Raw genomic sequence first — 12845 nt, 5'->3', positions numbered from 1 at the left:
AGGTAGGAGGAATCCAAAAGAAGTCTTATGATTCTTGAATGATGGGGTAGGTTTTGGAATACTAAGAGAGCTAAGAAACAGAGGAACAGGCTTTGTGGGGAAGATACTATATTCAGTTTTGTCCATGTCCAGCACATTTACACACACGTGTTCACATGCACACACACACACATATAAAGACCCCAGGTGGAAATGTGCTTCTTCTGACACTTAGGAGAGTGAAGGGCAAGAGATGAAAATTTGGGACTCCTTGGTGTATTGGAATATTCTTAGTACTTGATTTGGTATTCTAAGGAGAGCAAAAAGAGGGAATGGCCTGATGTATATTACATAATAAGTGCTCAGTTAATATTTGTCTGAATACAAGAACTTAAAGAGCACGCATATTTTAATTGTGAGTAAAGGAAAACAAGTACAACAGAGGAGGTGTAGCAAGGAGAGAACTGGAAGAGACTATGCTGTGAACTGACCAAGATCAAAGACTAATGACTGAGCTAATAGCAAACCACTGTCTGCCTTTCCTCTGTGTGGTAGACTCCACCACACTAGTTTAGTTATTGTATCATTCTTAGCCATGTACAGAGTTCTGCTTTAAATGTGCATTTGAAGATGGAGTGGTTGGTAGTAAGACAGTAAAATTAGCCATAATACAGGATTTCTACTATCTCACGAAATAAAGATGAACAGTTGCTGGTGATTATACCTTTTTCCTTGGGTAGGCTCTTCCCTATAGCCACTACTAAAGGTAATTAAAGATAATTACACAGTTAAATACATATTTTAATGTTTTTACTCAAAGGTAAAGTATGAAGTAACAGAAGATGTCTACACTTCCAGAAAAAAACAACACCAGACCATGATGCATTATTTTTGTGCATTAAACACTCTTCAATACAAAAAGAAAATAGCATTGTTAGAACCTCTACTTGGGTACATGCAAGCTCAGGTAAATACTGACTGTACTGCATTTTGGATTATAACTGCCCTAAAAACTTCATATTAAGTTTGATATTTATGTTAAGTATTACAAATTAAGGTCAAAATATTCTATTTGGATCTGTGTTTTTTAAAGTAATTTAAAATGTCATTAGAAGTTAGAATGGTTTTCCTCACAAATGAAGATCTCACATTTTTTAGGGTAAATGAAACCACCTACCTTGTATTTAGGCCTTGTCCATCACAGGTAGGGGATAGGGAAAAGAAAGCTAAATGAATTCTGGAGTTACTCCTATTGTTGGAACATCCATTCACTATTGCTTCAAAATAAGTTTGAAAAAGAATGGGCAAGTTTGTCTCATGTTCCTGAGTTAAAAGTAATAGATGAACTCCAAAGTATCCCAGGAGGTTTGCATCAGGAAGGAGGCTAGAAAAGTAAATTTCGGTAATATGAGATGGCATGCCCCTAAAAATTTTATTTTTTAAAGAAATTTGAATATTCCTTCAAATATGAGTGCTTATTTTTCCTCAATATAAAACTTATTTATCTTTGTAGTAAACAAATGTTTATCTGTATAACTTATTTAAAATGTTTTAAAATTTTCCAATTTTACAAATTGCTCATCATATGCGTGTATTACTACATAAAAAGATGTATAGTGAAACTGAAGTCTAGTTTCTACAGTGGCTCTAAAGCCCAGTAGAAGTCATTGAAAACTAGTACACAAATGGGAATACTCCTTTGTTTTTTACCTTGCCATGTATCTTGGAGATTATTTATGTGATTCACTGTTTTTTGTATGTGTGTGTTTTTGTTGTTCATCCTCTTACTCATATACTCTCTTGCCCCAGATAAGTTTCTTTAAGATGGGTTCTGAAAATCTTAATGAACAGCTGGAAGAATTCTTGACCAATATTGGAACAAGTGTACAGAAGTGAGTATTTTTTCTTCCTTAAAATTGAAAATGAAGTTATGAGAATAAGTTAATGCCTAAATGCCACAATCTAAAAATATTTAGCATTTAATTTCCTGAGGGGCTATTTTCCCTGCCATGAGAGTGTGTCTCACATGGCTCATGGATACTACTTGGTTTTTTTACCATCTCTTCCACAGAATCTGAACTCTGAATTTCATAACTCTGTCATGTCTGATGGTATTTTATTGATTCTAAACTAGGTTTTGTGTTTGAATATATGACACAAAATAGTAATTATTTATAAGTTAATTTATCTTCACAATTAGCTGAAGCATGGGGGATGAATGGGAATTACTAAATAAATCTTGCTTTCCAAGCCATGAAAGAAAGCTTAGTGAGAGCAAGCAGTTCTAATCAGGTTCAAAGTTGGGAGCAGTGATGTGGTCAATCTGAGATATGCAGGTATATTAAAATGATTGTTGTTTTAAAGGCACAGGATAGAGCAGTTTGAAAATTACTCCAAAGTTAGGCATTTGATGTGGCTTCATTAATTTTTTAATTTAGTGTTGTTTAATAGTAATAAAATGTAAAACTGTTTCATAATGTGTTCATGTTACTTTCATGTGTTCATGTTACTTTAACCACCCACACCCCCTCTACTCTCTTTAAGAAAATATATACAAAGCAAATGTTACAGATGAACATAATTGGTAAGGAGTTCTTCATCAGTTGTGGTTGGGTAGTAAATATATTTTCTGTGTTAGTGTTCGCAGGGAAATGGACAGTGATGTAGAGACCATGCAGCAGACAATAGAAGATTTGGAAGTAGCCAGTGACCCCTTATATGTGCCTGACCCAGATCCCACAAAATTTCCTGTTAATCGAAACTTAACCCGGAAGGCTGGATACCTTAATGCTAGGAAGTAAGAAAACTATAGTTATTTTCATATATTGTAATATCTTCTAAGGTATTATCAAGTGAATATAATATATAATTGATATTATCTAAATTATTTTGATTTTATGAAAGGCTGAATCTTTTTAATTAGAAGTATTAGCATGTTTGTCAGCTTTTTGACAGATGGGGTATGTGAATAATTTTTGGAAGTAGAATTCTGTTTACTTATTGAATAATTTAGAATTATATTAAAAGTGGAACCAATCTGAGTTTAAGTAAATTGAGCATTACATGAATTAAATATTTTTATCATACTCTAAAATCTATGTAATATATATGTATTACATAAATACATGTAATTATACTATCAGGTCAACTTTTAGTTTTTACATAAACGTAGGATAAAGCAAGTTAACCCTAGGAGTAAAATGAATTCTATTCTTTTGAACTTATTCTCTTGAAAGTTGAACTATAATTTATGGAACGTCATTGTAACAATTACAACTTGATAACTTCCAGCCTTTTTTGGAAACACATGGACACACAAAAATGGGTTGGCATACATGAATTTATTTTAGATACTGAAAAACTGATGTTTTTATTTTCTAGGCACCTTGGTGCCTTTTTGCAGCTGGTTCTTTGTTTTATCTTGTGTCTGGCTTATGATGAGATTTCAGGTGTATTGTTACTAAGAGCAAATGTACTTTCTTCATTTAGTAAAACAGGTTTGGTGTCATCTACCTGGGACAGACAATTTTACTTCACGCAGGGTGGAAACTTAATGAGTCAGGCACGTGGGGATGTAGCAGGCGGCCTGGCCATGGACATTGACAACTGTTCAGTAATGGCTGTGGACTGTGAAGACAGGCGGTACTGTTTTCAGATCACTTCCTTTGATGGAAAAAAGTTAGTATTTTGTCATATTTTAAACTACTGAAATGCATAATAATTCCTCGTCATTCAGACATTTTATAGCTATTTTAGGCTTATTATGTATTTAGATAATTTTCTTTTTGATTGCGTAGGAATGAGTTTTCCTTTCTGATTTGGTTAAATGATGCCTTACTATTTTGAGGTTGTCAAAATAAGGTCATATGGTAAGAACCTGTGATTCCGTGTTAGGGTACTGTTCACTGAAAATTCTGCATTGTATGGGGGACGGCAGCACAAAGTAGTGGAAACAGCCCTAACCTTGGGGTCAGAAAATTTAAATTCAGGATCTACTACTTACTGTGTGTCTTAGACAAATTACATAACCTCTGTTTTTTCACATGTGAAATGGGGATGGGAAGGTCATAACCCCTACTTTGTGAATTATTATACAGAATAGAAATCTAACAGATGTAATGTGCCTAACATGTAGTAAGTGCAAACATTAGTGAATGTTATTTTTAAATGTTAAATATTTCTGATGAAATTAATGATTAGTCCATTAATGTGAAATTAATGATTAGTCCATTAATGTTTATATGCCATTTTTAAAACTTCTGTTACCTTTGCATCTTATGAGAATCCAGAGTAGCCTTTAGAACAAATTTTTGGACGACAGAAAAATATAAAAAAGCATTGAATATTGAAAGAAAGCTATAATCTCACTAGCTAGAAACAACAGTTAACTTTTTGGTTTGTTGCCTTACAGTTTTTAACTATTCTTTAAAATTTAAATATATTTAAATATTCTTTAAAATATGCTATAAATATTAAAATTCTGACAATTTTTATTTTATTATTGTTTTTAATAATAAAGTTATTTTTTATTGGTGTTCAATTTGCCAACATACAGAATAACACCCAGTGCTCACCCCGTCAAGTGCCCCCCTCAGTGCCCGCCACCCAGTCACCCCCATGTCCCGCCCTCCTCCCCTTCCACCACCCTTAGTTCGTTTCCCAGAGTTAGGAGTCTTCCGTGTTCCTGACAGTTTTTTAAAGATGAGGAGATACTGTATACGTACTTTGGATCTACAGCTACTTATTAAAAACATTTCACAATGGCTATATTAATCCATCTAAGGATATACACCATAATCTAAAATTTTTCCTGATGATAGATGTTGAAGTTATCTGTAGTTTTTTTTTCTTACTTAAAATACTATTTTTGATTTTGCTTACTGTTCAGAAGCAGCTTCTGAGTTCTTAGTAATTTTTCCTTTGTATTTATGTATGCTAAGATGTATGGTTCACTGTCTTTTATCAAATAGTTGTTTAATTTCATATTCCTCCTTTAAATATGTAATGAATGTCAGTGACTCTGTCATTTATAATGCTGGATGTTGGGAGTCCCTGTGTTCATCAAAATTACCAAATTGTTAATATGTTACTCCAGGAACTTTTTTTTTTTTTTCAGTTTATTGCTAATAATGCTTAACATGATTTCCCATTTCACATTCTTAGTGTGATTCAGAATTAGTAATTTTTTTCTTTAACTCTTAAGATAGTAACAGCTATAGAAAAGCTAAGTATCTCAGTATTAGTAATTAATATATTGAAAATGTTTTACTGTATTATGGAGAAATAATAAGTACAATTAGTGTTTTCTGTGAGCATTGCTGATTTACATTTGAGACATATGATAAGTGTCAGAAAGTTGAAATGCATGGTCTTATTTGCAGTATACCTTTGTTATAGGCTGTCTTCTGAAAACCAGCACCTGTTTCTTTTTTGGTACATCTTGGCATGGATAGCCAGAGTCAAGAGTTGTTAAAATCTGAGTCCAGATGCCCCAGGTGGTCTCCTTTTCCTAACTTAAGATATTGATTGGTTGTGTGTTTTGAGTTTTTTTAGTTTTGATACCGATTGGTTTTATATGTACCTTTAAAGATAAAAAATTTTCTTATTTTTTTATTTAAGTTGAGGGTCAGACTTCTTTCTTATTTTTTTCAGGTCTTCAATTTTACAAGCAGAAAGTAAAAAAGACCATGAGGAGGTAAAATTTTATCTAGTTAATTTCCTCAGCAACATCTTAAGATATTTCAGCAACTAAATAACTAAATATTAAGATAGAAATTTGGAAAATCCTAGTTAATTAAAAACATTTTTTTTTCATAAAACTCTATTGTCCTCAAGCAGCCTTTTTAAGTTTCACACAGACTTTTATAGCTAGACCTGTAAGAGGAGGCTTTAGAGATCATTGCTGTCTGTCTTTTTAAAGGCTCAACTTCAGAAATGACCTTGTGACTACTGCTTTCTGGCAAGCTGCTAGTATCATGAGGTGACAGTTTAATTTATTCCCTTCTCTCACCAACTCTGAGACCGTATTTGCACCGTAAGAACATAGTGGCAGCAGATGTAGCATGGCAGGAAGCAAGTAAAGCTTAAAACCTTGGAGAAATGAAAGACAGAAAAACAAAAATTTGGGAGTGTCTATTCTTCCTCACAAGTCTTTTATTTTTGGCTCCATTTTTACTTCTAGTACACCAAATATGGAAGGTAAGTTACCACCGAACTGACGCTTCAAAAACTGTCATGAAAAGCATTTTTGAATGAAAATATATTATAATTGATTTTGAATCACTTCATCTGGTATTATAACTATGTTGGTAAAAGATGATGTTAGAAATTACAGAGAGATCTATTTTTATTTACTCCTGGAAGAGAGTGGATACTACAACTTGCTTTTGGTTTGTGAAGAACACAGACAAATATTTACTCTCTGCTGGGTTTACCAAAACAGATTATTAGTTTAATGAGGCTCATCATGAACTGGAGTCCTCAAGAGTGAAGTAGATGTGGAACAGAGAGCATTTTTTATGTTAATTAGTTATAAACCTGAAAGAAGGGAAGTATGTAAAATGCATTCATTAGGAATATATTTAGCTCTTAACTTTTTTGCGTTGGTGTTAATCATGAATCTGAGTCCTGACTATCACTACTAATTTGGTGGGGATTAAGAGGGGAAATTATATAAAAGATAAATATAGACTGTTAATATTATAATTTAACATTATTGCTATATTTTTATTTGCTTGTATGAAGTTAATTTGAGCTTTTTTTTTTTTTTTAAGATTTTATTTGAAAGAGCACACGTGGAGGGAGGGGCAGAGGAAGAGGGGAACACAGACTCCCCACTGAACAGGGAGCCCGATACAGGGCTTGATCCCAGGACACTGGGATCATGACCTGAGCTGAAGGCAGATGCTTAACCAACTGAGCCACCCAGGTGCCCCTTGGGCTTTAAAAATAGTAAAGCTATTCACTTTTCTGTTACACTTTTAAATATTAAGCATATATATGCTTATGTGTATATAGGAAAGTATTTTTCTTATAAGAATGATTGTGTTACTTCTTTTTTTAGAGTTATGGGGTTTTTTGTTTTAGAGCACTAGCACGAGTCAGGAGGTTAGGGCAGAGTGAGAGAGGCAGAGGGAGAAAAAGAATCCCAAGCAGGTTCCACTTTTTTTTTTTTTTTTTTTTTTGATGACAGGTTCCACATTTGATGTTGGGTTCGATCTCACAACCCTGAGATCATGACCTAAAGTGGTATCAGGAGTCAGATGCTTAACTGAATGAGCCACCTGGGTTCCCCAATTATGTAGTACTACTAATGAAACTTCTATTCAGTGAAATATTGAACATTCTCTTTTAGAACAGAAGCACTATAGGAAAAGTATTAATCATATTTTTCTATTTTTTTTCTCTTGCAGTGGATCTGTACAATAAACAACATATCCAAACAAATATATTTAAGTGAAAACCCAGAGGTAACACTTTTATTTTATGGTATCCAGACCTGGCAAAATTGAATGATTATTAATGTATTCTTAATGTCGTAATTCCTCAAGTCCTGTAATCTTTTTTTTTTTTTTTTAAGATTTTATTTATTTATCATTGAGAGACACAGAGAGAGAGAGGCAGAGACACAGGCAGAGGGAGGAGCAGACTCCATGCAGGATGCCTGACAGGGGACTCAATCCCTGGTCTCCAGGATCACACCCTGGGCTGAAGGCAGGCGCTAAACCGCTGAGCCACTTTGGCTGCCCAAGTCCTGTAATCTTTTAATTTGCCTTGAATGAGTAGCTTTAATGTATCCATGTATGAGCATCTGGTCTTCCTAGAAAGATAAATTATTTCAAAAGTAACTGAAATTGGTCAGCTAACGAATTTTTACTGGGCATCAATGCTGTGGATTTAGCTTTGGATTGAGCACCATGGAGGATACTGAAGAAAAGGAAACTATGGTTTGCCTTCCAGGACCCTGAGTGTTTGGGAATACAAAACTAAAACTTTAACATTTTGTATAAAACTAAATAATTGAAAGTATGTGGTAATGACTAAAAGTTTAAAATTTGAGGATGTTAAGATCAGTGTGGACTTTAATTTTAGAGAAAATTGTGGAGGTGATAGAATCCTGAGCTGGCTAAGATTTGTCCATGTTTGAGGAAAAGAGAAGGAATTACAGATATGAGAATAAAAACAAAAGCATAAAGGCAGAAATGGTGTATTTATGAAACCAGTAGTATAACTGGAGTTGAAGGTTCTTGTTAGAGAATACCAGAAAGCTGAAGTGTTCAGACAGGTCACCTGGGGATCTTGTTGAAATGCAGATTCTGTGTAGGGTAAGGTGGCCTGAACTCTCAGTTTTGCCAGTTATGCTTTGAGTAGCAAGGGTATCAAACCAGATGAATTTAGCTGTGTAGGTGAATCCAAATATACACCCAGAACCCAGGGGTACAGAAATCTCTGGAAGGAATCTAGTGGGTCCACACTGCAGTGTGTTTGGGAATCAAGACTTGGTTTATTGGGGCAGGAACTGAGTATCCTCTACCAGTATTGGTGGGCCCATCTGTGCAGTAAACCCAGCCGCCTCCCAGGGCTGTGCGGGGCTGATGATTTCAGTTGAGGCAGAGCAGGGCTGATTTCTCTAGGAAGCCCTCACCCTCTATAAGTCTTAAAACTGTTGTTGGTATAAAGGAGTGTCTGGGAGCATGTAGGAGCCCATTATCCTACTTCAGGCATGAACGGAAGGTCTGAACAGGGCAGTAACCAAGAGAAAAGAAATAATGCATTGTAGAAATAGGAAAAAAGAAATTGACTGGGCTAGTTAATAACTGACCAATATAAATGATGAAAGAGACAAATTAAAGATGACTTTCAGGTTGTAATCTCAAGTGAATGGAAGAACAATTTGAAAGAATTCTATTTTTATCATTATGGCTTTGAGGTGCCAGCCAAGGCACATAGGATTTAGATGCCTAGGAACAAGTTTTGAACCAAAAAGACAATATCTCATGACCTCCAAAATATTATTAACTTCTCTTAGTTTTATAATAACGATTTGAATGTAATCTAAGAAAATTAGTGCTAATTGTAGAGAAGAATTTTGCTTGCAGTAATTTGATTTCTTGCTAGGTTGGGTTTTCCTTTCTGTTATGTTACTTGGGAGAACTAAAAAATAAAATGCAAAAAGAATAAAAATAAAATGCAAATTGGATGACCTGTTAATACCTAGGGAATAACATGGTGAATACACTGTATTTGAATAATTCAGGATTATGGTATTTACCCACAAATTATCAGAACTCTAAATTTTAAGTAGTATTTTCCAGATTATCCAGAATTACTTTATCTGTACTTCATGAGAGAAGAAATTCTGATCAATTTGTGGCATTGTCTTAATATATTTTTGCTAACTAAAACACAGAAATACAAAAATGTTATGTGATTTTTTTCTAATGTAAATGCGATTTTATGTAGCCAGTGTTTGATATAAAACAATTAAGTTTAAAAATATTTCTTATAGGAAGCTTTTCTTTCAGATTTTGGTCATGATAACTTCATCAATAAATACATAGGTTTCTTTTTTTTTTTTTTTAGATTTATTTATTCATGAGAGACACAGAGAGAGAGGCAGAGACATAGGCAGAGGGAGAAGCAGGCTTCCTGCAGGGAGCCTGATGCAGGACTTGATCCTGGGATTCCAGGATCACACCCTGAGCTGAAGGGAGATGCTCAAACACTGAGCCACCTATGTGTCCCTACGTAGGTGTTTCTGACCATAAATATATTCTGGAAGATCATGAAAACTTCAGCAGTATAGTTATAAAATGTTTTACTATTTTGATATTTTGTGGCTATTTCCTACTTCTGAATTTCTTTATTTAGCAAATGTATTGAGTATTAATATACTAGGCGCTGTATTCAATGCTAACAATACAAACCTTAATCCAAAAAGTCTGGTACTTAAATATTTAAAGATCTAGGTCTGTAAGAAGTAAGAGGAAACTTAAATTATAATGTTACGAAGTTAATTATGTATCTTAATATTAAGATAGAATGTGGAACTACTTTAGTAACTCCAGTTTTCATTTTAAGTGTAACTCGAACATTCTGACAATAGAGTTATATTCAAATTTTTGGTTTCCTTGCTTTACTAATTCTTGTCCTTTTTAAAAAACAGGAAATTGCTGCACGAGTAAATCAGTCAGCTTTGGAAGCGGTCACTCCCTCTCCATCTTTCCAGCAGAGGCATGAGAGTTTGCGGCCAGCAGCGTGAGTTACCAGACTTTGGGTTATTTAAAATTATATGGGCTATTGAAAGTGTTAGCAGACACTTTGATTTCAGCAGTGCTACTTATATTAGTATGAAATAATTCCCCCAAAACATAGAAAGTGTATTTTTAAGTTGGTAAATCTACTAGCAAGAGTGCTAAATAAATGATTCCAAATTGCCCTAGTGCTTTATCTCTAGATTAAGATCATTTATGATTTTGAATTTAGTCATTGGAAAGAAAAGTTTTGTTATTGAAATTCCTGCTCCTCTCATTGACTTATAAAATTGTATTTTCTTTTCTCATTGTTTGTATTCAGTTTCAAACAGAGAAAACTAAAGGCAATGCCTTCTCGTTTTCTTCTTTGCTTAGACAATCTCGGCCACCAACAGCTCGAACCAGCAGCTCAGGATCCTTAGGATCTGAGTCCACAAACTTGGCTGCCCTTTCTCTAGATTCTCTCGTTGCTCCAGACACTCCAATACAATTTGACATCATTTCTCCCGTGTGTGAAGATCAGCCTGGCCAGGCAAAAGCCTTTGGCCAGGGCGGCAGGTGGGTGATGGCATCACAGGGATACTGTTCTGTGGTCTGTAAGGCTTGTGATTCCATTTTTGCAGTTGAGAGTCATCTCTCATATATGTATATCAATTATGTTGTACTTCTTTTAATTACTTGATTTTGATAGTTGGGAAGGAATCATGCAGGTTTTTCTCTTTGTTTTCTGTCTAAATAAGTGAAGATAAGTTAATTTTAAAAATAGTTCATTTTGAATTGCTTATCAGATCTACTTCTGGTATTTGCTCTTAAAATTGTAGAAGAAAGTTGACAGTCCTATCTATAGATCATGACAATATTTAGAAATTCTTGAGAGTAATACATGTGCTATAGGTTTGCAAGAAAAATATCATCTTGGAGGATGCCTGGGTGGCTTAGCGGTTGAGCATCTCCCTTTGGCTCAGAGCGTGATCCTGGAGTCCTAGGATCGAGTCCCACATTGGGCTTCCTGTGTGGGGCCTGCTTCTCCCTCTGCCTGTGTGTCTCTGCCTCTCTGTCTCTAAATGAATAATTAAATAAAATCTTTAAAAAAAGAAAAATATCATCTTGCGTCAGAATAAGAAATCTCCAGGAAGTTACTAAAACATTATCATGCTACAAATTATTAATAAAATCATCTTTTGGTTATATAATGAGAAGTGTGAAAGCTGTTTAAAATTTTTCTTTGGCTCTGGGATGAAGGAAATGTCACTCAAGGCAAATAATTTATTTAAGTAGGTTGGACACCTAATAAATTGAGACTAATTTGGATAATACATGGCTATGAAGAAGAAAAATAATTTGTACTTGATCACAGAAATATACTCAGCATTTGATATAATAGGGCACCTATGAATTACAGAGATCAGTTTCATGTTTCATCTTAAATGCCAACATTATTTTAAAACCATTTAGCTCTTTGTTTCCTTACAAAACCTATTTTGAGTTATACTTTTATTCCTTCATTGTGGGTGTGTCAAGAGCCACTCATAATGAGGAAGGAGGTAGCTCCCATCACTAATTAGCTTTTCTTCTTGCATTCTGTTACGTATGCCTTGAGAAACGGGTTTAAAAGTAGAAAATGTTCAAATTAGCATAATTAACTTACAGTATGTATTTAGAGGACTTAAAAAGATTTTTACAATTTCAGGAAATCCCTGGCGTTTTTCTCAAGATTGAAGTTAAATCAGCTCTTCTCTGTCCCCCTTTATTTAAATTTAAGGATTTTCACAACATGGTTTGTAGGATATTGGGGTGTGTATGTGTATATATGTACGTATGTATACACATCAGTTCATCCATCTCTTCTAGAATGCAGCAGCTTTGAGTTCAGCCTGCTAAGTGTGAAGGCAGGGGATTTCGTTAGAGTAAAGTGGGCATCAGTAGTGTTCTTTAACAGGATGGGGCATTTCAGAACTTTTAACTTTTTTATTTAAAAAAAATTTTTTTGGAAGATTTTATTTATTTGTTCATGAGACAGAGAGAGAGAGAGAGAGAGAGAGAGAGGCAGAGACAGAGATACAGCCAGAGGGAGAAGCAGGCTCCATGCAGGGAGCCCGTTGTGGGACTCGATCCTGGGACTCCAGGATCACGCCCTGGGCCGAAGACAGGTGCTGAACCGCTGAGCCACCCAGGTGTCTCGATCAGAGCTTTTTTTAAAAAAGAAGATATGTTCAAGTTTTTGTGACTCCTAGTTTTTAGCTCTAGTTTTAATGATTGGGATTTCTTCCATAGGCTTATGGTAACTGACCATTGGTTCATAATTTTTTAAAAAACTTTTCAGGCGCACAAATCCATTTGGAGAATCTGGAGGAGGTACAAAATCTGAAACTGAAGGTAAAACAGATGTGTGGTATTCTTCTATCTTAAAATTCTCAGTGGTAAACTGTGAAGAATTTGTTGTTTATATTTATTCTGATTATGCGGTTTTAATGGTAACTTCACGGTTTTCTTTTTGCTCATAATACTCAAACCAACAGAACTTAATCAGGCTTAAGGATTTCATTAAAATTATAGAGTATTATACTTTTGACCTCACAGTCAGATTCTCAATGCAGAAGATATCCTTTAAGC

General features: G+C 34.6%; 1 protein-coding gene across 11 annotated transcripts in view; it reads left to right on the top strand.

The window, feature by feature from the left end:
- APPL1 (adaptor protein, phosphotyrosine interacting with PH domain and leucine zipper 1) overlaps positions 1-12845 on the top strand; it is a 45651-nt gene that overhangs the window by 15832 nt on the left and 16974 nt on the right. For 10 of the 11 annotated variants that reach the window (XR_013357833.1, XR_013357832.1, XM_077858427.1 and 7 more), the window contains 9 exons: positions 800-946; positions 1789-1871; positions 2618-2776; positions 3469-3657; positions 5632-5674; positions 7392-7448; positions 10145-10236; positions 10608-10790; positions 12556-12608. Coding sequence is in view for 9 of the 11 variants with exons in the window: in XM_077858427.1 (XP_077714553.1) it covers positions 800-946; positions 1789-1871; positions 2618-2776; positions 3469-3657; positions 5632-5674; positions 7392-7448; positions 10145-10236; positions 10608-10790; positions 12556-12608 (1006 nt within the window). In the remaining 2 variants the exon portion in view is untranslated. The remainder of the gene's footprint in view (positions 1-799; positions 947-1788; positions 1872-2617; positions 2777-3468; positions 3658-5631; positions 5675-7391; positions 7449-10144; positions 10237-10607; positions 10791-12555; positions 12609-12845) is intronic. The other variant, XM_077858431.1, reaches the window with a different exon arrangement.

Source organism: Canis aureus, chromosome 19 (genome assembly GCF_053574225.1).
Source record: "Canis aureus isolate CA01 chromosome 19, VMU_Caureus_v.1.0, whole genome shotgun sequence".
NCBI lineage: Eukaryota > Metazoa > Chordata > Mammalia > Carnivora > Canidae > Canis > Canis aureus.
The sequence above is the reverse complement of the archived record's forward strand: the minus strand, read 5'-3'. Positions and strand labels throughout refer to the sequence as shown.